The sequence below is a fragment of the Canis lupus genome (genome assembly GCF_048164855.1).
Source record: "Canis lupus baileyi chromosome 16 unlocalized genomic scaffold, mCanLup2.hap1 SUPER_16_unloc_1, whole genome shotgun sequence".
Lineage (NCBI taxonomy): Eukaryota > Metazoa > Chordata > Mammalia > Carnivora > Canidae > Canis > Canis lupus.
The window spans coordinates 1675857-1700134 of record NW_027326424.1 but is presented as its reverse complement, the minus strand read 5'-3'; the positions used below and the strand labels follow the sequence as shown (position 1 = coordinate 1700134).

At 45.9% G+C, this 24278-nt stretch overlaps 1 protein-coding gene across 7 annotated transcripts in view; it reads left to right on the top strand.

The window, feature by feature from the left end:
* The first annotated feature begins 217 nt into the window (after nucleotides 1-217).
* The window catches only part of LOC140629521 (intermembrane lipid transfer protein VPS13D-like), a 245136-nt gene continuing 221075 nt past the window's right edge, over nucleotides 218-24278 (top strand). For all 7 annotated transcript variants that reach the window (XR_012027379.1, XM_072819044.1, XM_072819043.1 and 4 more), the window contains exons 1-14: nucleotides 218-324; nucleotides 3038-3210; nucleotides 8650-8727; nucleotides 11108-11298; nucleotides 11399-11479; nucleotides 14901-15017; nucleotides 17707-17811; nucleotides 19388-19558; nucleotides 19969-20069; nucleotides 20917-21085; nucleotides 21253-21354; nucleotides 21522-21723; nucleotides 22722-22901; nucleotides 23977-24107. Coding sequence is in view for 6 of the 7 variants with exons in the window: in XM_072819044.1 (XP_072675145.1) it covers nucleotides 3114-3210; nucleotides 8650-8727; nucleotides 11108-11298; nucleotides 11399-11479; nucleotides 14901-15017; nucleotides 17707-17811; nucleotides 19388-19558; nucleotides 19969-20069; nucleotides 20917-21085; nucleotides 21253-21354; nucleotides 21522-21723; nucleotides 22722-22901; nucleotides 23977-24107 (1725 nt within the window). In the remaining variant the exon portion in view is untranslated. The remainder of the gene's footprint in view (nucleotides 325-3037; nucleotides 3211-8649; nucleotides 8728-11107; nucleotides 11299-11398; nucleotides 11480-14900; nucleotides 15018-17706; nucleotides 17812-19387; nucleotides 19559-19968; nucleotides 20070-20916; nucleotides 21086-21252; nucleotides 21355-21521; nucleotides 21724-22721; nucleotides 22902-23976; nucleotides 24108-24278) is intronic.

The following is a 24278-nucleotide window of genomic DNA, read 5'->3' as shown; positions in this document are numbered from 1 at the left end:
CCCCACCCTAGTCTCCCTCCCCCGGTCTCCGGCCCCCGGCCTCCCAGCCCCCACTGCCCCGCCCCCGGCTCCCCCCGGGCTCCCCCCTCCGCTGCCCGCCCCCCCCCCCCGCCTCCGGGGGTCCGGCTGCAGCTGAGCCTCGGCGAGCGGCTGCGGGCGGCAGGGGGCGCCTCCTCGACGACTCGGCGCTCGGCTGGGCAGGCGCCGGCGCGTCGGCCGCTCGATTGGTCGGGTCTGGGCGGGCCGGACGCCGCGGGCCAGCGCCATTGAGGAGCCGGGAGGGGCAGCGCCGCGCAGGGCCGGGCTCGGCCGGGACGGCGGCAGGTACGGGGGCGGGGGGCGCGGGGGGGCGGGGGCGGCCCAGCGCCCGCTGTGTGTCGGCCCCGCCGCGGGAGCGCGCCCGGGACCTGGGACCCGGGACCCGGTGCCGGCCTCCCGCCGCCCAGCTCCTCGGGGCCCCGCCGGTCCCGCACGGCCCCGGCCCCGGCCCCGGCCCCGGCCCCGGCCCCGGGGTGCGAGGGCTCAGCCGCGACCCCGCGAGCCCCGCACGGGCGCCGGGCCGCCCCCCGAGGGTCCTCAGCGCCCGCCGGCTCGGGGCCCGCGCTCGGGGGCGGCGACCTCGGGCCTCCAGCCGCCCGTCACCGCGCCCCGGGGTCACGGCCGGGCCGAAGCCCTCCCCGGGGCGGGACCCGGCGCCGCGCCCCCCGGCCTCCACCTGCGAGGCGGGGCCCGGTTCCCGGGAGCCCGAGGGCCGCGACCCCCCGCGCCCCCTGACCCCCGACCCCGACCCCTGACCCCGCGCCGGCTCCCCCCGTGCTCGGGCCCGCGGAGCTGCGCCTCCCGGGGCCTCTGTCGGCCCGGCCCAAGGTCGCGCGGCCGCCCCCAGCGGTCGGGGGTCGGGGGTCGGGGGAGGCCCCGGAGCGCTTGGCGGCCCGCCTCGCCGGGCTGGGGCCCTGCCCGACCCCGCAGCCCCGGGGGATCCGCTCGCCTCGCTGCGCTGCTACAGCCTCGGGGCCCGGGACCCCCACCCTCGGGGCCGGGACCGCGCTCGGGGCGACGCCGGCGGCTGGCGGGGGCGCTTGGGGCCGGTGCTCCCCGATCTCCGCGCCGACCTGTTGAAGGTCTCGGGCACAAATGTCTCTCACCAGGCCGCTAAACACATCTTTTTTTTTTTTTTATTTTAAAGATTTATCTATTTACTTATTAATGAGAGACACAGAGAGAGGCAGAAGCAGGCTCCATGCAGGGAGCCCGACGCGGGACTCGATCCCGGGACCCCGGGGTCACGCCCTGGGCCGAAGGCAGGCGCCAAACCGCTGAGCCACCCAGGGATCCCCCCATCTTATTTATTTATTCATTTATTTTTTTAATAATTTGTTCTTGTCATCTCTCCTCTGAACAAATGTGTCCAGTGATCTCTAGCACATCCTTTGTTTTACGCAAAATAGGGCTTAAGAAGACGTTTGGGAAGAAATGAGTGTTTCATCAAATACTGTTTATTTACCTTTCTCTTTTCACTGTCACCGACGGCGGAATGAAGATCTTGCTGCAAGTGCAAGACACTGTTGACAAATACAAATACAAATAGTCGGCCTTTCCTGGAGGTTCAGCTGAGCTTACAGGGTTGGGGCACCTACAGTCATGTTGGCTCAGTGCTTGAGCGACTGCCCTTGGCGCAGGGCGTGACCCCGGGGTCCTGGGATGGAGTCCCACGTCGGGCTCCCTGCTTGGCACCTGCTTCTCCCTCTGCCTGCGTCTCTGCCTCTCTCTCTGTGTCTCTCATGAATAAATAAATAAAATTTAAAAAAGAAAAAAAGGATCTAAAACTCTTCCAGGGCCTTGTGTTTTGGGTCTTTGTGAGGAGGTATCATTTGGGATACGTGTGTCTTCTGGCACACACATGAATCCCTGGGCTTGGGGCAGCGTGTCTGGAAAGGATCCTGAAAGCGCTGGTTCCAAGTGGGACGTGTGCCAGAGCAAATTTGGAGTGTCCAGCGTGGTGGGCTGGTGTCTGAGGTGCTTGGCTCCGAGCAGGACTTGGAACTCACCGTTCCAATTGGGATCTACACGCTAGCCAAGCGATTTCAGAACTCATTTAAACTTTCGTGTCTCAAGTTCCCTCGTGTTAACTTTTTGTAGTAGTAAAAGTAATCGGTGTATTTTTTGCGATGCTAACACACACAGTTTTCTCCTAGGTTGTAGTAATGTCGTACTGACTGTAAATACTGTAGCTGGAACCAGAGGATTTCTTGTATTTGTATTAGTAAGATAGTTCGTTATATCAGCATCATCTGGTGCCTGGGTACCTGTAATGCAGTTCCAGAACATTTAAGAACAGTGATAAACCACTGCCTCCTCCCTCTCATTTATGTTACTTTAGGAATGCTCTTGATAAACAAACTTGCAAAACTGAATTAGGGAAGGCTTAAAGAGGATCATTGCAGACTATGAAGTTCATTGAAATCTCTTAAGGCATTTTTGTCTTAATGGGTTAAGAACCCTTGACAGGGTTCTTTCTTTTCCTGTCTGTCTTTGGACAGGGTTTTTTTAACCTTGGCGCTGTTGACATTTGGGCTGGATGATTCTTTGCTGTGGGGGAGCTATCTTGTGCATCATAGGATGTTTAGCTGTTTCCATGGTCTTTATTCTCAAGATACCAATAGCAACCTCCCAAAAAATGTGTCTAGACATTGCCCAATTACACTTGGATGAGAACCTCTGAGCAGGACAGTCTAGTCCCAAGGTGAATTACTAAAGGCAGGCAGTTTAATGATCCGTTACATCAAAAAGATAGACAGCTTGGAATTATAGGTATTTTTTAGTAAATTTGTAAGTGACTGTTCCTTGTAGCTGTGTCAGAATGTAGACGTGTTGGTTTGATTCTCTGCTAACGGGGCATCTTGCAGTGCTCTTTACCCCCATCTTTTCTAAATCTGCTTTGCATTCGTCCATCTATAGGGAAGGTCAGGTAGGAGATCAGCTTAGAAAATCACCTGGTTTTTCTCTTGACTTCCTTTTTTTTCTTTCTCTTTCATAGATTCTTCTATGACCATGAGAGAGAGAAATAAAGAATGATCCATGATTTCTAAACACCTTGTCTTGAGGATATAGTCATGTTGGAAGGTCTTGTAGCCTGGGTTCTCAATACTTATCTGGGAAAATACGTCAACAACCTGAACACTGACCAGCTCTCTGTTGCGCTTCTGAAAGGCAAGTACACGTATTTCTTTTTGGTAAAGTATGCCACTGCACATGACATTTTTTTCTTTCTCTTTTTTTTAAATATTTGTTTTGTTATACTAAGAATAATAAAATATAATGCCCAGATGGCTTTGTACTAAATATGTGTAAAAGGAAGTAAGTTCTCCCTCATGACACTGATTATTATTACAGGATAACTTAAGTATGTAGTTGTATTGCTGTAGCTTTTAGGGAACTATTAAATATTAAAAAAAAAAAGACTATACTGCTGCTGATTGTGCTTTATCGCAGTTAATTTTTTAGCTGTATTTTTTAAAAGATATTTATTTATTTATTTATTTATTTATTTATTTATTTATTTATTTATTTATTTATGAGAATACACAGAGAGGAGAAAGAGAAGCAGAGACACAGGCAGGGGGAAAAGCAGGCGCCATGCAAGGAGCCCGACATGGGACTGGATCCCGGGGCTCCAGGATCAGGCCCTGGGCCAAAGGCGGGGCTAAACTGCTTGAGCCACCCAGGCTGCCCTAATTTTTTAGCTTTATGAAGCTTTATGGATGTGGCCATGATGTAATGACAGTGACATTGGCTTCAAATCCTGTTATGTTACTTATTAGCCATGTGAACAAGCCATTGAAATTCTGAGCCTCAGTTTCTTTAGAAAAAGCATGTAGTATACCTCTCCAGAGTTGCTGTAAGACTCAAATGGAGCAAATGGAATGACATTTAAAGTTTCTGTCCTGCTGCTGGTTTATAATAGACATCAAGTCAAAGTTTTAAACTATGTTACTATAGGGTCTTCAAAAGAATAACATTTGAGAGATTTTAGCCTTTATGGGCCTGTCTTTGGTAAATGCTTATACATGGTTTAATGCAGTGCAGGAAACTGGTGTGAGGTTTGGAAAACTGCTTTTTCTACCCCCTTCTTTTTTAAATTTCTCTTTATTCACAATGGAACACTCAAACAAATCTGGAGAAAGGAGATAAAGTCAGTCTGCAAGCATGTAGCATCACAGTAAGTGGAAAGGAGATCTCAAGTACGGCAGAAAGCTCACCTTCCTGGGGATATGGATTTTGGCAGGTGGCCCAGGACAGGTTAGTGGGGATGGCAGCGGCACAGATTGTGGGAGAGTCTGAGAATGGGGTGCCAGTAGCTCACTTGTCAGAAGTGTTGTTTCTAGGTTTTTCCTGACCCACCTAAAGCAGTGAAAGGATCGTGGCAGCCATAGGCTATAGGGAGCTCTGCAGTCGCCCCTCCCACTCCCTTTCATTGGAGACAGAAGTAGGCTTTTTCTTCATCTCTAGCTTCTGTCCTGACCTTTTTGTCCCATCCTTAGAAGGGAGCTGCTAAGTGCAAGATGGAAGTGACCAATCTGTCAGGGAAGAGGATGTGTTCAAAGTACAAGAGTAGTGTCCAGTGTCATCTCTTTGGTCATTTACTGAAGTTCTCCTACATGCTGTGGAGCTCACTAGGTTGTACAGGACAGGTAACAGGGCCTAGAAAGAGAATTGCAAATCATAACCTTGTTTATAAAAGAGATAGCTCTTTTAAGACTAATATGGTAAGAGGATGTTTGCCGAAGAAATGAATAAAATTTGTGGTATCTGCTGTATCATGGATTCTGTACTAGTAACGGATCTCCGTTTTAGGATATCTCTCGTAATGGCAACTGTGTGTGTCTCTCTGATGCTTCAAAGTGCTTTTCTGTGCTTCCTGTTTAAAAAATATTTTCTGTGCAGAATAGAAAAATAATTTTTCTTTCATAACCGGTATTAGTGTGGTGTCCCTTCCTTATGGATTTAAATCACCCCACAATGCTTGGCTAGGAAAGTGTTGGGGCATTGCAGTTATAGTTGAAGCATATTTGGAGGCAGAGGGTACTGTATAGGAATAAGAATATTATTTCAATCCATCTGCAGATATTTAGTGTCTGAGATGCTTTGGGAGATGCCAAGGAGATGGAGACAGTGGTCAAGAGTATGAGTTTTGTAGTAGGCTATGTCTGTGTGTGTGTTTTTTTTTTTTAGAGAGAGAGAAAGTGGTGGGTGGGGGGTGTGCAAAGGGAGAGGGAGAGAGAGAATCTTAAGCAGGCTCTACAACCAGCGCAGAGCCTGACTTGGGCTCGATCTCATGACCCTGAGATCATGACCTGAGCCCAAATCAAGAGTCAGACGCTTAATTGACTGAGCTGCCCAGGTGCCAGCCAGACTGGTTTTGAATCCCATTTCCTCCATTTACCAGTAACTTGGGTAAATTACTCCAGTCCTTCATAAATTCTCAAATTCTTTCTGTAGCATCTTTCTGTAGGAGGAGAGAATATTAACTGTCTCATAAGGTTCTGCGGACTAGACACGCTAATGCGGGTCAGAGAGCTTAGAGCTGCTCGGGGTGTAGAGGGCGCCTCGGTCAGTGTTAGTTACCATCATCTGCCGTTTTCATGATCGTCAGCATGTGATTGGCTTGGGCTGGACTTCAGGGCTGGATTGGGTGCACATATGGAAAGTGATTAACAATGCAAAATAGCACACGAGTCGTGGAAGGAGAGAGAACATGTCTACGATTTTATTTGTTCCGTCTCTCAGCAGACACCACTAAGCACCTGCTTAGGGTATGGCTGTGTGTGTTACGGATAATACAAAAAGGGGGGACAGTAGAAGACCCCTCGTAACAGCTGCTCGTAACCATGAGCAAGTTACTGAAGCCTCCTCTTCACCCCTGTCCCTCTTGCCGCCTGAGATCAGAGAGACGTGGCACAAACTCTAGTGCTGCCCCTTACTATCAGCTCTGCGCTGTTTTTTTAAAAAAAGATTGTATGTATTTATTTGACATGGTGGGGGGAGCACAAGCAGGGGGAGCTGCAGAGGGAGAGTGAGAGGGAGAAGCAGGCTCCCCACTGAGCCGGGAGCCCAGAAGGCAGATGCTTAACCGAGCCACCCAGATGCCCCAGCTCTGGTATTTAAGCATACGGCTTACCTGTGCGCCTGATTTCCCTCACCTCAGAATGGAGAAGATAATGGTATTTCCTCATATTGTTGTGAAGATCAAATGAGATGATGGACACGAAGCTCTTGGCTCCAGTAGGATCTCCCATGCTGTTCCTGTTGCCCCACATCCACCGCCGTAGGCCCTGCCCTCGGAGACCTGTTAATTCGTCGGCAGTACAAGGCAGCGTACGCTGTTGCTCTAGAGCCGCAGGCACGGTGCGCCAGGGTGCCAAGGGGGGCCGACCTTCACCCTGTTGGGAGGATGCCGGGAAGGCCATTCCGGAGGTGGTAGCGCAGGATCCTGGCAGGCGGCCCGGGGTGGGTCACCACATTCCAGGTAGAGTGAGGCTTGTGAGCACAGGCAGGAGGCAGAAAACTCGCAGGGCGTGTTTGGGATGGTTTGGGGCCAGGAGGTAGCAGCTGCCAGTGTCACGCCAGGAACTTTGAACCTTGGGCAATAGGCCTATCTTATATATGGGGCCCAGTGCTTAGGTCCCCCCACCGTTTTGTTCCTTATCCACTCTGCACCTCAGGCTGACTTTTTAAGTGACACAGGGGCGCGGGAAGGGAGTTAGTTGTCAGTGCTGACCAAAAAGCCACCAGCCTCCAGATTTACCCTGGTTCTAGGGACTCGCCTTCTTGCTCAGCTCAGCTGAGGAGTTTGTGGATAAGACATCCAGGAATAAGCCCGCACGTCATCTGCCTGGAAAGGAGCGAAGAGCACTGTACCTACTGTGGGTCCCTGGAGGGACCTTTCCCAGCAGGGCAGTTGTGGGTGCATATTTGAATGGGTGGGGAATCTGAGAGCCTTCCCTCCAGAACCGCTGAGCGCTGCTGCTGTTTTTGCCCGATTCCTTTGTTTTGGCAGCGGGGCTGCCCTCTTCTCATTGTTTCCCTGGGGTCTTCTCCTTCCTAGACCACTTCTTTTGCTCTCTGCACTTCAGCTTTAATTTTTCCTGGCATGTATTGCCTACCATTCCTTCCACTTCCCCAAGATGTACAGCAGCCAAGGAATCCCAGTGCCAGCCGCCTTTGTGACAGATTTGGGTATTGAAAAATAGGGCAAATGATTCAAATTGCAAATGATGCTCTTCAAAAGAAGAAACTATGTGCTTTCTCCTTTTAAGTCAGTTTCAACTGTTGAGGAACATGTTTCATGTTTCCCCCCTACTTATGATCATTGCTCCCCAAATGTGGAAATAGAGTTGTTTCTGGGCTCTCTGGGGTTATTAACTTCTCCTTTTGGTTCGTCTTAAGCTATGTGGGGACACATGTTCCTGCAGAAGTCTACAACGTGAGCTGGTTGCATTTGCTTAGCATCTGCCAAGCTGCTAGATCTGAATACTTTAGAAGCCAGTTACCCACAAATCTTGAACAGTCATTTAAAGGAAAAAAATAATTGTTTCTTGTATTGGTTTGTCTCTGGCTGGCTTGCCTTTCTTTTGAGTTCCTGTACCAGTTAATGGTTGCTGGGCAGTTGTCTGTACTCTCTGTTCTCAGAAATTGCCTTCGGTGGTGCAGTTTTGTAGAATGATGGCTGTCTCCTCCGCCCCTTAGGACGGGGACCCCGCCTTCTCTTCTTGTATTTCCAGTGGCCAGCACGGTGTCTGCTGCAGATTGGGGAGTGGTATATCAGTGTGTTCGCATGACTTCCACAGCGAGGAGAGGGAGAGATCCAGCCACACCCTCTCCACTATGCTTCGGCTGTTCAGGGACATCTTGTACCTCTTGGTTTCAGTCCTATAAAAGCTGGGTCTGAAAAGGACCTTCAGCGGTGGTTTGTTCTTTGCTTTCTAACAGGTAATTAGGCCTGCAAGCATAGATGCAGAGAACATGTGGAGCTAGTCTTTCCAGAAGAGAGTATAATTCCCTTTGGTGACCATCTTTATTTAATTCTCATGGGCTCTCATGTTATGTGCAATATACCCATTTTGGGGGAGTGGGTGGGTTGCCAGAGCTTGTTAAAAATGTCAAATTTCTGTGTTTCAATCCCAGAGATGTCTTGAGGGGGGTCTAGGAGCCTGCATTTCTTCCCAGGTGACTTAGATGGCGAATATTTGCCTAAACCAGGGGTCTGCAAACTGGTTAGCTGGTCAAATCCAAACTGAGAATGGCTTTTTTTTTTTTTTTTTAAAGGCTTGTAAAAACCCAACAACACAAAACAACCAGAGAGAATATACAACAGATAGTCTAAAGCTTAAAGTATTTACTGTCTGCCTTATTATAGAGAAAGATCCTTGCCTACACCCTTCACCTGCTGGTGAGCTTCAGCTGTCAGAACGGGATGGTTCGGGAAACTAGTAAAGCTAGTGTACACAGGCTGATTGTGGGGTTACTCCTGGCTTTTTATAGCTGGGTTAAGCTGTAAGACTTCACCTTTAACTTTTAATGATTTGCATATAGTAAGTGCCTACTGCATATGTTGGGTGAACATTTCATGATGTCATTTTTATTTTTCAGGTGCTGTTGAGTTGGAAAACTTGCCCTTAAAGAAAGATGCCTTGAAAGAACTAGAATTACCATTTGAAGTCAAAGCCGGTGTGTGGAACTCTACAGGAGAGGGAGGCAGTTTTGAGTCTTATTCTGCATGGGACAGGAAAACTGAGAGCCCTTGAGTTTGGCTCTGTTTGAGCAGGAAGAGGCAGGATAGGAAATACCGAGTTTAGATCAGTCCTCAAGTTTGGCCTTTTCTATTAGGATGACCTTGGGGCAGTGGTGGGGAGGTCAGGTGTTTCCCAGACATATTGAATCAGAACTGCCAAGGGAGTGTCCTTGAACCTGCATGTTTAATAAGTACCACAGGTGATTCTTACATTTCCTAATGTGTGAGAACTTCTGTCCTAGATACAGGGGGTTCTTATTTTTGGAGAGTTCATTATATTACTGAGAGGTTGTTTATTGAATGAAAGGTGGGCTCTGGCACAGTGTGCTTTCTGGCGGCGTGGCTTTGGGGGAGTTTCCTTGCCACTCTGTGTGTGCTTCTTAGTCTTTAAGATGAGATGATAATCATTGTACCTACATCAGAGGGTTGTGGAAAGGAATGCATGAGTTACTGCGTCAAAATTACTCGAAACAATGCCTAGCACACTAAATAGATGTTTGCAGTTACTGTAGGAGTTCTGCAGTTACTAGGTTTGGTAAGGAAACAAGAATTGTCTTGGAGTAAATTTATTCTTTGTTGGGGCTCTTGGCTTACTCAGGCAGTGGAACCCGCGACCCTTGATCTCAGGGTTGTGAGTTCGTTCCCCATGTTGGGTGTGAAGATTACTTAAAAATAAAATCTTTATAAAAGTTCTTTGTTAAATGACCATGTATAAAATTAGTCCCTATTCAGACGCAGCGTCATCATTCAGTAATAGCTTGTTGATGTCAGTCTTTTCATTACTTTTGAGTACTTATGTTACAGTAAAATGCAAGTACAGTGCAAATCAGTTGCTGGGTGAAGTAGGATAGAAATCTTGCAAAAGATTTAGGCTTTCTTGAAGTCACTTCGAGTGATGGGTGAACTGCTGGAATCACAGGCAAAGGCACTGAAAAATGAGAATCTGAAAGAAACTGAGGAATGATGATACTGAGGGCACTTCCAAAGAGTTATTATTTGAATGTCAAAGGATTAGGAAAGGCTCTTGCGGGAAATTGATGAAGTTTCCTAATATTTTTGCAAAAATGACCCTCTTTTACTTTTTTTTTCTCCAAAAAGTAAATGAAATATAACAGAGGTTATATTTTGCTGTCACCTAACTTATCAGACATGCCTCTTCCCCCCAATAATTTAGGTTAGAATTACAATCGCACACTAATTATTATTAAATTGTTTGTGAGTTGGCATATCGTTGGTATGTGGTTTGAGTTATGATATAAATTATTAAATAGAAAAGACTTTCACTTTTCTAGATAAAATCCAAATTAAAATGTTTTAATTATTTGTTGCCATTTCTTAATTTATTACTGGATTACACAGTTGATCACTTGGTGTTAATATTCTCCTATCTTCAACAAATCAATCCTATTTGAATTCTAGATCTTAGAGGGTAGAAATCACTCAGAAAACATGTGTTTCTTTCAGAGGGAGCATATTAGTTGGGCCATGTGGATCTTCCAGAGATCCTTTAGGACAGTTCAGATATTCTTCTGCGTTATTCCTTAGTGGTAACTTGCCTCTTATTAATTGAATTTAAAGAAGACCTGTGTCCTAGGAGACTGCTAAATATGGTAGCATTTGGGAAATCAGTCTGAGTTCTCATGAAGAATCAGGATTCTTTCTCGATAGAGTGCCACTGTAGCATTTTAACCACAGTTCGGTTGGTGTGTTCAAGACTGGATATACTGTGAGTAACTGCCAAGAAGTGCTTCTCAACCAGCCCAGTAATAATGAACAAGAAATGAGTTTCATGCTCATGGGCTTGTGCAGGTGCTGTGGGGAGAAAAGACAAGGAAGTTTAAGAGGTAGTTCACTTGGGGAAGAAGGACTTTGCAGAAGCGAGGTGTTGCATTTGATAGGGTTAAATTGGGCTTTTCTTTTTTTAAGATTTTATTAGAAACAGAGATAGCAACAGATAGCACAAGTGGGGAGGAGAGGGAGAAGCAGGCTCCCTGGTAAGCAGAGAGCCCAACTTGGGGCTCGATCCCAGGACCGGACCCTGAGATCGTGACCTAAGCCGAAGGCAGGCACTTAACCAACTGAGCCATCCAGGCGCCCCCACTTTGGGCTTTCCATGTACTTTATTGTGCCTCGTTCTTACAGATCTCAGCCTACAGCTTTCTGTTTCCCATGTATGAGAACCTGCTGCCTGTTTTCTTAGATTAAAAAATAAATGGTAAAAATACTCATGCTCCTTATAGAAAACTAAAAGGATGCAGAAAACCAGTAAGAAGTAAAAATGTGGATGGATACTTGACAAGACTTTGCTTTTCCCAGGCTTAATTGGGAAGGTAACTCTTCAGATTCCCTTTTATCGCCCCCACGTGGATCCTTGGGTGATCTCCATCTCCAGCCTTCACTTAATTGGAGCCCCTGAAAAGCTAGAGGATTTCGATGATGAGAAGGAGAAACTCTTGGAGAGGGAGCGCAAGAAGGCTCTGCTTCAAGCCCTGGAGGACAGATGGAAGGTGAGGCGCACCCCGTCGGCCACCAGACCCAGACCAGCCACGGTGAGACATGAAGTGAGCAGAGCACTGGATCTGCTAACACCAGCTCTTTCCTTTGCAGAATGAACGCCAGCGGAAGGGGGAGTCCTACTGGTATTCAGTTACCGCCTCTGTAGTTACGAGAATTGTGGAGAATATTGAAGTAAGTCCTCCTGACTTTTTTATAAAGTATAAACATGACAGGGACTTCTCCAGCTTAACTGTGTCTTGCTTCTCGGTACCATGTTTCTTGTAGGTTCAACTGAAATGATGTTCTGAGCCATGGCTGACTGCTCAGGTCAGCTCTTACAGGCTGCGCCAAAGGAAAACCTGAAAAGCAAGTCTCCAGCCCTGGGCAGACATGGGTTTTTCTTGCTTCAGCTTGTGTCAGTAGGAGTTTTCCTTTCACTCACATTTTGCTTTGTTTTTGAATGTTGGACTCACTTGCCGAAAGGATGTGCCTCCTTAGAAGCCAGGTCACCTAAACCTTTGTGACTGATCATTTCGGGGCAAATCACTTCACTTCTCGGTCTTGGTTTCTTCATCTGTAGAACGAGAGAGGTTGAATACACAGTTTCTAGTTGATTCCATAGTGAATTGCGGACAGCCCACGGAGATGTTTAATCTCCTACTGATGGATCTGGTGGTGGTTTGATGAGTTACAGTGTCAGGGCTGGTGGCCACGGTTTCTACTTTACTTACAGTTTTGTTTTCCTCCTCAAAAACTAGACCAGGGTCTGCTCTCGTTTTCACAAATGCCCTAAGAGTAAGCCCATACATAGCACCTCTGGGGTTTTCTTGCAATGCCAACGTGACACAGGCCAAATGGTTTCAAGGTATACTACTTCCCCTCAAACTGTCGGAGGTTGTTGGTTTCATAACTGTCATGAGATTGACAGAGAGATTGGTACATTTGAGGTGAGCGCTTTGAATTCTGTTTTAGACAGTTGTATTTTTTTTAGCTGTCATTTATTTTAAATAATTCATCATTATTTTTACTAATAGCTTGAACTAACTGAGATTTAGTTCATATCCCATGAAGTTCACACTTTTAATGTATACATTCTAGTGTTTTTTCTTTTTTTAATTTTTAAAAAAAGTTTTTATTTATTTTGAGAGAGAGAGAGAGAGAGAGCGCGCGCACAAGTGGGGGGAGAGGCAGAAAGAGAGGGAGAAGTAGACTCCCTGGTGAGCAGGGAGCCCAGTGAGGGTCTTGATCTTAGGTGAATCATGACCTGAGCCAAAGGTAGATACCTAACCCACTAAGCCACCCAGGTGAGGCGGCTCCACTCTAGTGTTTTTTTTTTTTTTTAAGATTTTATTTATTTATTCATGAGAGACACACAGTGAGAGAGAGGCAGAGACACAGGCAGAGGGAGAAGCAGGCTCCATGCAGGGAGCCCGATGTGGGACTCGATCCTGGGACCCCGGGGTCACACCCTGGGTCAAAGGTAGGCACTAAACCACTGAGCCACCCAGGGATCCCCTCACTCTAGTGTTTTTTTTCAGTGTGTTTACAAAGTGCCTAGATTACAGTCCCTAATGGCAGACCACTTTCATTACCCCCAAAAGAAACTGCATCCCCACTTATAGCCACACCCTTTCCTCCGCTCCCTCTAGCCCCATGCAACCACTGAACTACTTCTCTTATGGAAACTGCCTATTTTGGACATTTCCTATCCATGTGGTCGTACACCATGTGGCCTTTTGTGTCTGGCTTCTCGCACTTAGCATAATGCTTTCAAGGTTCGTCCATATTGTGGCATATTCTGGGACTTGATTCCTTTTTATGACTGAATAGTGTATTCCATCAAAGATACAGATTGTCAGAGATAAAGTTGAATGTTAGTTACAGTGGTAGAAACAGATTTTATTCAATAACTTTTTTTTTTTTTTCCCAATAACTGTTGACAAAAGTGGAAAGAACAGAGCTCTACTCCAGTTTGCACAGGGGTGACAGGGAGAGGCAGGGGATCCGTGTGGGGGAGGGCTCAGGTGAAAAATGACCCAGGGTCAGTGTCCATGTGATAAGATCAGCTGTATCTGCTAGCTGGGCTTCTGTGCTCCGAGAGACAGAGACTGAGATTGAGACTGGTCTTGTCCTTCCTGGTGATGACATTTCAGAGGAATGGTTTTCAAGTCCTTGATTGTAGGAGATACATACATATCTCATAGAGACAGAGAAAGGATTCACAATTGTAAGCTGTCTTTGGTACATGCTCTAAGAAAGGGAGGTCAGGGACCTAATGTCAGGCGTTGGCTGGAACAAACAGCCCTGAGCTTTTCCAGACAGGAACTCAGAATGAGGCTGGAATGTCCCAGGGACACAGCCTTAGGCTTGCTAGAAGCTGTGTTAACATGTGCTCAGATCTCTCTGCCTAGGAGGTTGAATGGACTATCCATACTGAGAGGTTTTGCGGTTTTCGGGATATACTACATTTGTTTATCTGCCTATCAGTTGATGGACATTTGGGCTGTTTCCACTTTTCGCCTGTTACAAATAATGCTGCTGTAAACATTCATGTATATGGTTTTGTGTGAATATATGTTTTCAGTTCTCTTGAGTATATACCTGGGAGTGGAATTGCTAGAGTCATCTGGTAACTGTGTTTAATTTTATGAGGAACCGGCAAACTGTTTTCCAAAGAGGCTGCACTGTTTTACAGTTTCACCATTGATGTGGGAACATTTTAACTTCTCTGCAACCTCATCCACCCTTGTTACTGTCTGTCTTGTGAGGATGACCACACTAGCGGGTGTGAGGTGCTAAGTTGCTGTGGTTTTGATTTGCATTTCCTTAATGGCTAATGTTGGACATCTTTCCACATACTTAAGGCCACTTGTATATCTTTTTTGTTTTTGTTTGTTTGTTTTTAAATTTTTATTTATCTACGATAGTCACACAGAGAGAGAGAGAGGCAGAGACACAGGCAGAGGGAGAAGCAGGCTCCATGCACCGGGAGCCTGACGTGGGATTCGATCCCGGATCTCCGGGATCGCACCCTGGGCCAAAGGCAGGCGCCAAACCGCTGCGCCACCCAGGGATCCCGACTTTATCCACTTTAATAAGTTCTGTCACCTCTCTGAATTCAACATCATTCAATACAAAAGTCCACACGTTATTGCAGAATCTGTTTGTATTTAGAGAGCCCCTGAAATTGACTGTTCCTAACCCTCTGCGCCAATGCTGAATTATAGCTTTATCAAACTGAAGGAGAACTTTAAGGGCAAGTTGGGGGGTGATCTGTTGAGATTGTATGAGCTCATCAAGGCTCTCTTGGAGACTGTTTCCCAAAGTGGTATTTCTATATAACTGATATGTCATGGCTTAGGAGGAAGAAATTGTTTTTCTTATTCAGGCTTGCATTGATGTCCTGTGGGGAAGGTGCTTCCCGCCGCAGAGCGGACTGAAGCCGAGCGGACCGAAGCGGAGTGGCCAGCGGCCCAGCAGGAAGCACCCACTTCCCGACCGCCTCTTCGGCCGCCACAGGACTACTGTGGCTTATTTAAATGCTCAAGGGCAGTTTGACGTCTACCTGTAGCACATGTCTAAATGCATTTTCCTTTTGTTCTCCCCTTTGCAGTTAAAAATTCAAGATGTTCATTTGCGCTTCGAAGATGGTATTACTAATCCGTCCCATCCTTTTGCGTTCGGCATCTGTATTAAGAATGTGTCCATGCAGAATGCTGTGAATGAACCTGTGAGTATGCACTGTGCTTGCAAGCTAGGAAGAAAGCACTGATTCTGGGGAATTTGGGGCTCTGCCTTTGGTCATTGCATGTTCTGTAAAGGAGATCGCATTCTTTCTTACCACGTTCTTTGGTGGGAATGTATATTTCTTGCTGTGTCAACAGATTAATGTGCCGGAATAGGGAAGTGGCCCATTTTCTCTGATGTTTTGTTATTTCACTCAGAACCACATTAACATTTAAGGTCTTTTTCATTTTATGCACAAGGAAACTGAGTCACAGAAAAGATTTCAGCTTTGATTTTCTTCTCATGCTATGTGTACTACTGGGGTAGGCTTCTGTTTCCTAGAATTGGTGTGCCCTGGCAATATTGGTTGATGCCTTCACGTCTTGAACCCCATTCTCCACCTCTCTTCTGACCTTCTCGTTCGTGGTCTTTACCTATGGGACATCTCTGTGGTGTTTTAGGCTTGTCACAAGCAAAATTATCCCCTTATGTTTCACTGGCCCATTTTGCTTCCCTGAAACCAAATTTTTCCCTTTATTCTCTAACAAGTTACCGAATGTTACAACGAATAAAACTAACATCCTTTGAGCTGTTTTCTGTGCCAGCCACTGTTGTGCTTACATGATTTATCTCATTGAATTCTCAGTACTTTTTACCACCACTGTTAGCCTCATATTGCACACAGCTAAGGACGCTAAGGTTACAGAGTGATGGAATGGTGGAACCAGGTCTTGAGCCCACATGGACCAGTTGCAGAGTAGGGGTTTGCAAACTGCACTGTAGAGCAAAATCTCCCCTACCCCCGTTTTTGTCTGTAAAGAATTACTGGATCATGGTCACAGTCATCATTTACATATGCTTCAAGGCTGCTTTTGTGCCCCAGAGGGCAGAGTTGAGTAGTTAAAACAGAAACTGTGATCCACAAAGCCGTCATATGTACTTCCTGGACTTTTTCAGAAAAAGTTTGCCACCCTTGCTCTGGAGCATGTGTCCTTACCGTTACACTTATCTCCACAAGCCTGTGCTCATCCTTTTGCTTCATATTCCTTAACCTCAATATCCAGCCGCTCACAGCATCTGGCCAGTTTCCTTGCAAAATGTCTCAAATATGTCTCTTCCTGTCATCCTCGGTGCAACTGCCTTACTTCAGTATCCTGTAAGCTTTGGCCTGGGCTAATAAACATGCTGTTCCACGACCTTGCTTCCATCCCAGGCCATTGTTTCTTTCTAAACCAATGCTTCCCACTGTCTTCCACATCATGGCACACATAGGAAAAGTATATTATTTGGACAGGACCCTGGGGCAAATGCATGTGACTGCTGAGGGCTGGAGGTGGTTAAGCCCGGTATTTTTTCTTTTTTTTTTTAAAGATTTTATTTATTCATGAGACACACACAGAGAGAGAGGCAGAGACATAGGTAGAGGGAGAAGCAGGCTCCATGCAGGGAGCCTGATGTGGGACTCGATCCTGGGACTCCAGGATCACACCCTGGGCTGAAGGCAGGCACTAAACCGCTAAGCTACCCAGGGATCCCAAGCCTGATATTTTTAAATGTAACTTGAGCGTATAAATTTGCTCATTTCCTGATACACTCATGTCTCTTTTTCTCTAGCACACCAGGGTGGGAAGCTTTACTTTGCACTATTGCCAGAGTTCTGTTTCTAAAACACATACTTGCCCCTGGTGGCATGCCTTCCTCACAATCCTGGTGGCTCCATGTCCCTTCAAGTATGAAGTCCAAACTCCTTAGTATGGCATAAACTTTCTTTGCTAGTGTATTAGTTTCCTCGGGCTGCCTTAACAAATTACCACAAACTAAATGACTTGAAATGACAGAAATTTATTCTCTTTAGTTCTGGAAGCCTGAAATCGGAATCAAGGTGTTTGTGGGGCTAGTTTTATCTGGAGGCTCTGAGGAAGAAACCGTCCCTCCTTGCTTCTGGAACGCCTTAGCATTCCTTGGCTTTTGGGTGTATAGCTTCCACCTCTGCCTCCGTCTTCACATGGTCTTCTCCCCTGTGTGTCTGCCTTCTCTTCTTCGGATGCCAGTCATTAGATTAGGGACCCGGTCATCCACTATGACCTCATTTTAATTTGATTACGTCTGTAAAGACCCTATTTCCAAATAATGTGACATTCGCAGGTTCTAGGAGGACGTGAATTTTTGGGTTAACTACTTAACCCAGTAAACCTAGTAGCGTTCCAAGCTGCTTTTATTAGCACTTAACTCTACTCCCAAGTGTGTGTTCGTGCACCTGTACCAGTGCTGCCCTCACACTGTGAGTACAGAGCTCCTTTTACCCAGATGTAGTCACCAGCTTCTGAAGCTGCCAGGCCTTTTGTATGGTGGACCGGACACTTGGACCTGTGTCCCCATGCTTCCCTCCTACCCTGCCTACCTTGTGCCAGAAACATACAGCTTTTGATGCTCATCTACACGGTGACATTTTCTCTTTTGTTTGCTCATAGCATCTTACGTACTCTTCTGCTTTCTGCTTCATTAAAATTGATGTGTGTGTGTATTCCTACTTAGCTAGATTTTGAACACTTTAAGAGCAAAGCCATGTTTTAATTCAGTTTTGTTTCCCGGTGCCTTGCAAAGTGCTGATGCAGGCCTCTTCAGACCTGGTTTATTGAATGAATAAGTCTGTGAATAAAGAGGCTCATGTGTTCTTCCCTGTTTTACCTCAGGTACAGAAGTTAATGCGGAAGAAGCAACTAGACGTAGCAGAGTTCAGTGTCTATTGGGATGTCGATTGCACTTTCCTGGGGGATTTGCCCCAGGTGGAGTTACAGGTACGATTCTGGTGGAAGGGTGTGGGGCTACTGCATGGGTTTCTGTTCTCAGTGGCTCTGATCACCGCGCCCACAGCCCTCTCTCTCTCCACTGGTGTCCATGCCAAATGAGTTTGCTGGAGGTACTTTGCGTGCATGTAATGCTGAACAATATACAGTGTTCTGATATGTTTCACATTTGTATTGCATTCTAGGTTCCTTTCCTTTTTTTCACTTAAAGCTGTGTTTTTAAGATTAATGTCACTATTTATATTTCTGGTTCATTGCTTCTGACTCCTGCATAGTAGTCCATGGTATACATCTAACATCCTGTATTATAGTTACCTATTCTTTTTAAAATTTTTTAAAATATTTTATTCGTTCATGAGACACAGAGAGAGAGGCAGAGACACAGGCAGAGGGAGAAGCAGGCTCCACGCAGGGAGCCCAATGTGAGACTTGATCCCAGGACTCCAGGACCACACCTTGGGCTGAAGGCAGGCGCTAAACCACTGAGCCACCCAGGGATTCCCAAGTTACCTGTTCTTTAAGCTGTCACAAATTTGACATCTAGATTTTAAGTGAACAAAGCACCAGATCTGATCCTTAAAGAAGACCTTTCTTATTATATATATGTTGAAACGTCACCTTTGGTGGTATTCCTTTAAGAAGTACTTAGAAAGTCATTAAAATCATGGGACATAAAGTATTAGTGCTTGTGAAGGATAAAAAAATTCTGAGTTTGGGCAGCCCAGGTGGCTAAGCAGTTTAGCGCTGCCTTCAGCCCAGGACGTGATCCTGGAGTCCTGGGATCAAGTCCCACGTCAGGCTTCTGCATGGAGCCTGCTTCTCCCTCTGCCTATGTCTCTGCCTCTCTCTCTGTCTCTGTCTATCTCTCTCTCTGTGTGTGTGTCTCATGAATAAATAAAATCTTAAAAAAAATAAAGGTTTAAAAAAAAATTCTGAGTTTAATCTTTTGGTAAAGGAATTGTCGGTGGTTTAGGTAGAATGGAAAAAAGGGACTCCATTTCCCCCCCCACGAAAGATTTTCTTTGGATTGCATGCTGTTGTTCAGAATGGTTTCATTTTGCTAATACAGTTAAATAAATACTGTACATCTATACAGTTGAACTGTATGTGGTTAGAAAAAATAAGATGTTTATGATGAATATGGGATAGTCTTCAAGATTTAGTATTGATTTTAAAGAACCGAGGTAAGACAATGTGTGTACCATTTGTGTGAGAATGGTTAAAAAACCAGAAAATCATGGATCAGTCTGAACATATACGGAATGCCTCTGGGGGATACAGAACAATCGGTATTATTGGTTGCCTCTGGGGAGAATAATTGGGTGGCTGGAGGATGGGAGTTGGAAGGAGATATTTCACCATTTTTTGCCTTTCAGTTTTGAACCATGGGAATGTTTTAACTAATAAGAAATATAGATAAAAAAAAAAATACTAGCAAGCTTTAGATTCCTGTTTTTGTCCTGGTTTGGTATTCTGAGGTAATAAACTGTAAATTCGGTAATATACCAGCATGTAACTTGATCCCGAAAACATTTCCCATGATGACAGACATTCTTGTGACACTCAGGAGGCCATGGACAAGAGCATGGAGAGCCGCGATCATCACTACATCCTGGAGCCTGTGTGCGCATCTGCTCTCTTGAAGAGAAACTGCTCCAAAGAGCCGCTGAGGTCTCGGCACGCTCCCCGGATCGAATGCGATATTCATTTGGAGACCATCCCCTTGAAACTCTCACAGGTACTCTTTCTTCCTGCTGCTTTATATTCTCCTTGTTGAACCAGTAATTGGGACAAAGGAAGCATGGTGACAGGAAGGTCTAGATGCCTCACAGCACCCCAGCGGGAAAGAGCGTGCCTGTGAGACCGCAGGTGTGGCGAGTGTAGCACCCACTGTGCGTTACACGGTTGGGGTTGGCTTGGGGTGCTGTCAAGTTAGTTTTGATTTGGTTTTGAAGTGCTGGGCAGAGTCCAGGACATATAGTAAATACGAATACTTCACTGTCTGCGCTTGGAGAGAAGTGCCACATGATGCTGAAACGTGGCCTTCCATGCGCACTGGGGTTCGGTTTAGTGGCCTGACCGAGGTATGGAGTAAAAGAAACACGTCAGTTCTAACCTAGTTCTTTTCTCTCCACCTCTGCTGAAAAGCTGCAGTACCGGCAGATGATGGCATTCCTCAAGGAGCTGGAGCGAAAGGAGAGGCAGAGCAGGTTCCGAAGATGGAAGCCCCGAGTGGCTGTGTCTGAGAAGTAAGTGCTTGGAAATGGCACCGTATGGTGTGGCTGTCCTTGTCTGTGGGTCAGAAATGTGCATCACTGTCGCTTACACGTGGCTGGAGGTAAACTACGGTTGATATTTTTGGCCTTTAAAATGTCATTTCCGTGGTTGATCTGTGTTGACGTTCTTACTGTACGTTTTGTTGGCACTGTGGGTTCGCTCTCAGGTAGAGTGCAGCAGAGTTAAGGTCCTCTTGGTCTTACTTAGCAGGTAGACTGGTGTCGCTCCACTGGGATCTGCCCGTGTGGGAAATACTTGGCAGTGATCTCTGTACCTCCTTTCCTACGTCTCTCTGCTCCCACGCTATTTGAGCAGCATTTATGTAGCACACTTTATGATTTCTGTAGCAAAAATAAATCTTTTTCTGTTGCAGTAATAGGCTCGACCAGTCTAGTATATTACAGATTTTAAAGATCTGTGTATTTTCATGTCTTTTCTGAAGTATGCCTTTTAAAATCTTTAGTGTCCAAATTCTTGCTAATTCTCTTAAGATCGTCGTTACCTTGTAGTCACTAGTTGACTCTGTCAGTAGACAGGACTGCTATTATGGGTAATTCAAACCAATCCAGTACTATATTATTATTATTGATGTCTTAGTTGAGAATCTATTATTTGATGTTCTTTGTCAGCAGATTGACTTTACTCACATGTTGGGTTTAGTCTAATGTTGAAATGAGCTGGAGGCATGAAGTATTGGTGGGCAAGAGAAGAGAGGTCTCAGAGGAGGAATAGGGTTGTTTATGTACATTGTCCTGGGTTGAGGATGTTTTAGTCGCTTTTATTGTAAGAGGTAATTAACATTGTTATGACACCTCTCAGCTGCCGAGAATGGTGGTACTTTGCTCTGAATGCTAACCTGAACGAGATCAGAGAGGAGAGGAAGCGTTGTACCTGGGACTTCTTGTTACACCGTGCCCGCGATGCTGTGTCTTACACTGACAAATACTTCAGCAAGCTGAAAGGAGGCTTGCTGCCTGCAGATGACAGGGTGAGGGGATTGTTGTTATCTTCATTGTTTCTTGGCTTTCAGCAGGAATGTTGGGAGCCAGGTGGGTTCTCTCTCAGTGCTTAGAGTAGTTTGTGAAGGTGTCTGGTTTCTCTGCAGCTATAAGACCTGTTTTGTTTTTGTTTTTGTTTTTGTTTTAACCCAAACAGGAGGAGATGCGTCGGATTGAGGAGGAACAGAGCTTTGAGGAATTGAAGATTTTGCGTGAACTGGTTCATGAGCGATTTCACAAGCAAGAAGAACTGGCAGAGGTAAGAAATCCTCTGTGAGAAGATATGTTCAGTCCTAACATGCTCAGACTGCTTCCGTGTGGATGTGCTGTGCTTCTTGGGGATGGGGAGGACAGAGAATGATCGGTGGCAGGTCACAGCTTGTTTGTCTTTGGGGACTCATATTTGCTCCTTTCTGGTTGACACAGAGCCTACGAGAGCCTCAATTTGATTCTCCAGGAGACTCTCCTGGAGACCCAGAGACCAGTGGAGGCAGTGGGATGCTACAGTACCTTCAATCCTGGTTTCCTGGCTGGGGTGGCTGGTATGGGCAGCAGACCCCTGAGGGGAGACCGGTTGAGGGACTGTCAGCAGAGCAGCCTGAACAGTGGACTCCCGAGGAGATCCTAGGTAAGGTGGGAGCGGAATTTTGCTTCCCGGCCCTTGGCTGTTGTGAAGGGAGACACTTGGTTCATAAAAATCCATCTGTTTGTGCAATGGCCCATGGTATTTTCAAATAAAAGAAGTAGACATTTGTAAAACGGTTTGTCTCCCGTTCATAGATTGAGATGGAGGAAATTTTTGAGAGATACTTCATTTACAACTTTGTTGCTAAACTTGAATAATTAGCATAGTTTCGGGACTGAGTGGCAGCGATTGTAGGACTAGGTGAGTTCGAAAGGTTTAAACTCTGAAGCTTAAGCATCAGTCCAAGGCCACTCTTTAGACCCATGCTGTCCATTATGGTAGCCATAGCCACAGATGGCTATTTATTTTTATTAAAAAAAATATTTAATTGAAGCAAACTGATATAGTGTGCACACACCATACTTCTACAGATCAGTGACTTCCAGAGTGAGTATTCCTGTCTAACCTGGACGCTGGCAGAGAAATAAAACATAATCAGCACACCGGAGGGCTTTGTGCATTTGTTGCAGTCACTCTCTCGCATGTTATCATCTATTTCTTGACTTATAACACCAGAGGTTTGTTTACCCATTTTCAAACCAATGGCTCTTTAAATTCAAATTAATTCAAAGAAAAACAATTTTTTTCCTCAGTTATACTAGCCACATTGGCCACGGGACTCAAAGCCACTTGTGGTTGGTGGTGCCTGGGCCAGACGGTGCAGATGTAGAACATTTCGCTGCTTTGGGCAGCGCTGCTTAAGCTGGACTTTGTCATGAGCCTTAACGTCCTCCCTTGTTGGAGAATAAGTTGATAAGCTTTCCTACAAAACTGCGATCATTTTACATTAGGAATGAAACAGTCACTCCTGACTTTGGAATTCTTCCCTAAAAAAAGGGAGAAACTTGTTAAATAATATCGTCGCCGTAATCAGCGTGCCTGGTGGTGCCGTTTTTGGTTTTCGTGTTTTCTCCTAAAGTCTTTCCTTTGTCATTGCTCAGGCACCGAGGAGTTTTTTGACCCGACCACCGATGCATCCTGTCTGAGCGCGTACACGAAGCGGGACCTTGTTTTTGCCAGACTGCACTTGCGGCTGCAGCGGGGTTCTGTGACACTGCTGCGCCAGGAGCAGGGCACCCCACAGACGGAGGAGAGCGCCTTCCTGCAGCTTGAGTTGTCAGGTGTGGCCCCACAGAGCGGCCTGGTGCTGCTGCTCCCTGCCTGCACCAGCATCCCCTTGAGTCTCCTTATTTGTGCTCGTTCTGTTCTAGAAACTGGCCATGAGCACCAAGCAATTGCACGCTGGGTCATTGCTGCTGGGGGAACATAGGCTTGAGGGCCTCTGAGCCTCCGATCATAACGTTCACTGATGGATCGGTACCTGACCTTGGTGCAAGTGTGTCTGTGTGTAAAGACAGTTCATTTAATATATATAGGGGATTCATTAATACTGAGCTCGTGGCCAGCGGCACTGTAACTCCTGTCTGAATGCAACACTGTGTGTGCGGATCATTTTAAACAGTGAAATCACCAACAAAAATTTTGCATTTGTACAAAAATGCAAACAGCTTGGCACTAAATAGACCACGAGAGGGGCATTTGTGTGCAGTATGAACCAAGCCAAACCAAGAAAGCAGAGCGATGTTACCTGGTTCACCCTTGGCTGCAAGGGTGAACGTTGGGTGACTCAGATTTGTTTCTGCTCTACACATGTCTCAGAAGCACCACCAGGATGGATCTCGGGGTTGTAAATGAGTTTTAGTGAGTAGGTGAATTCACAAACATGAAACCCGTGAATAATGAGGACTGACCATGTTTGATGTGTTTTTGTGACTTTGAATTAATGGTGTATGAATATGCAGATTTTTTTTTTTTTTTACATCTCACACGTACTTTTATTTTGGTCCAAAAAATAGCCACTTATCTCAATAATTTAAAGGTAAACAACCAAAAAAAAAAGTTTGTTTGACTTTATAATTTTGAGAGCTGAGATAGCACAAACGTAGTGTGAATTAGCAGATTGCTTGAACTCAATTATAAGGTGCTCTGTTAAGAATTCATTCATTCTGTTACAAAGCTTTTAATATTCCTTATGTATTTATAGAGAGTGACTTATACAGACATACTGATATATAGGTAGGCTTTTTTGTTTTACTTTCAAGGAAAAAGACTTCATGATACTTAGTCGTCCAGATACCTTTAAAATACTTGAGGGTATCATGGCGTAGTATCCACTCTTTGTTGATCTTTTTGTAGATGTGAAGCTATCGGCAGAATCTCTTCCTCGAAGAAATTCCTCGCTGCTCTCAGTACGGCTGGGGGGACTGTTTCTTCGGGACCTGGCCACAGAAGGAACCGTGTTTCCCCTTCTGGTGTTCCCGAATGCAGTATGTACGGCAGTGGGATGGCTGCTCCGTCCAGGGCTCTGTGACCTGTGCCCGACTTAGGCGTGCAAGAAATAGCACTAACTCCATTCATTCTGACATTTGGTCATCTGGAGACAGATGGGCTGATTAAAAAACAAACTGGAATTCAGTAAGGTTTTTTTAATTGGTCAG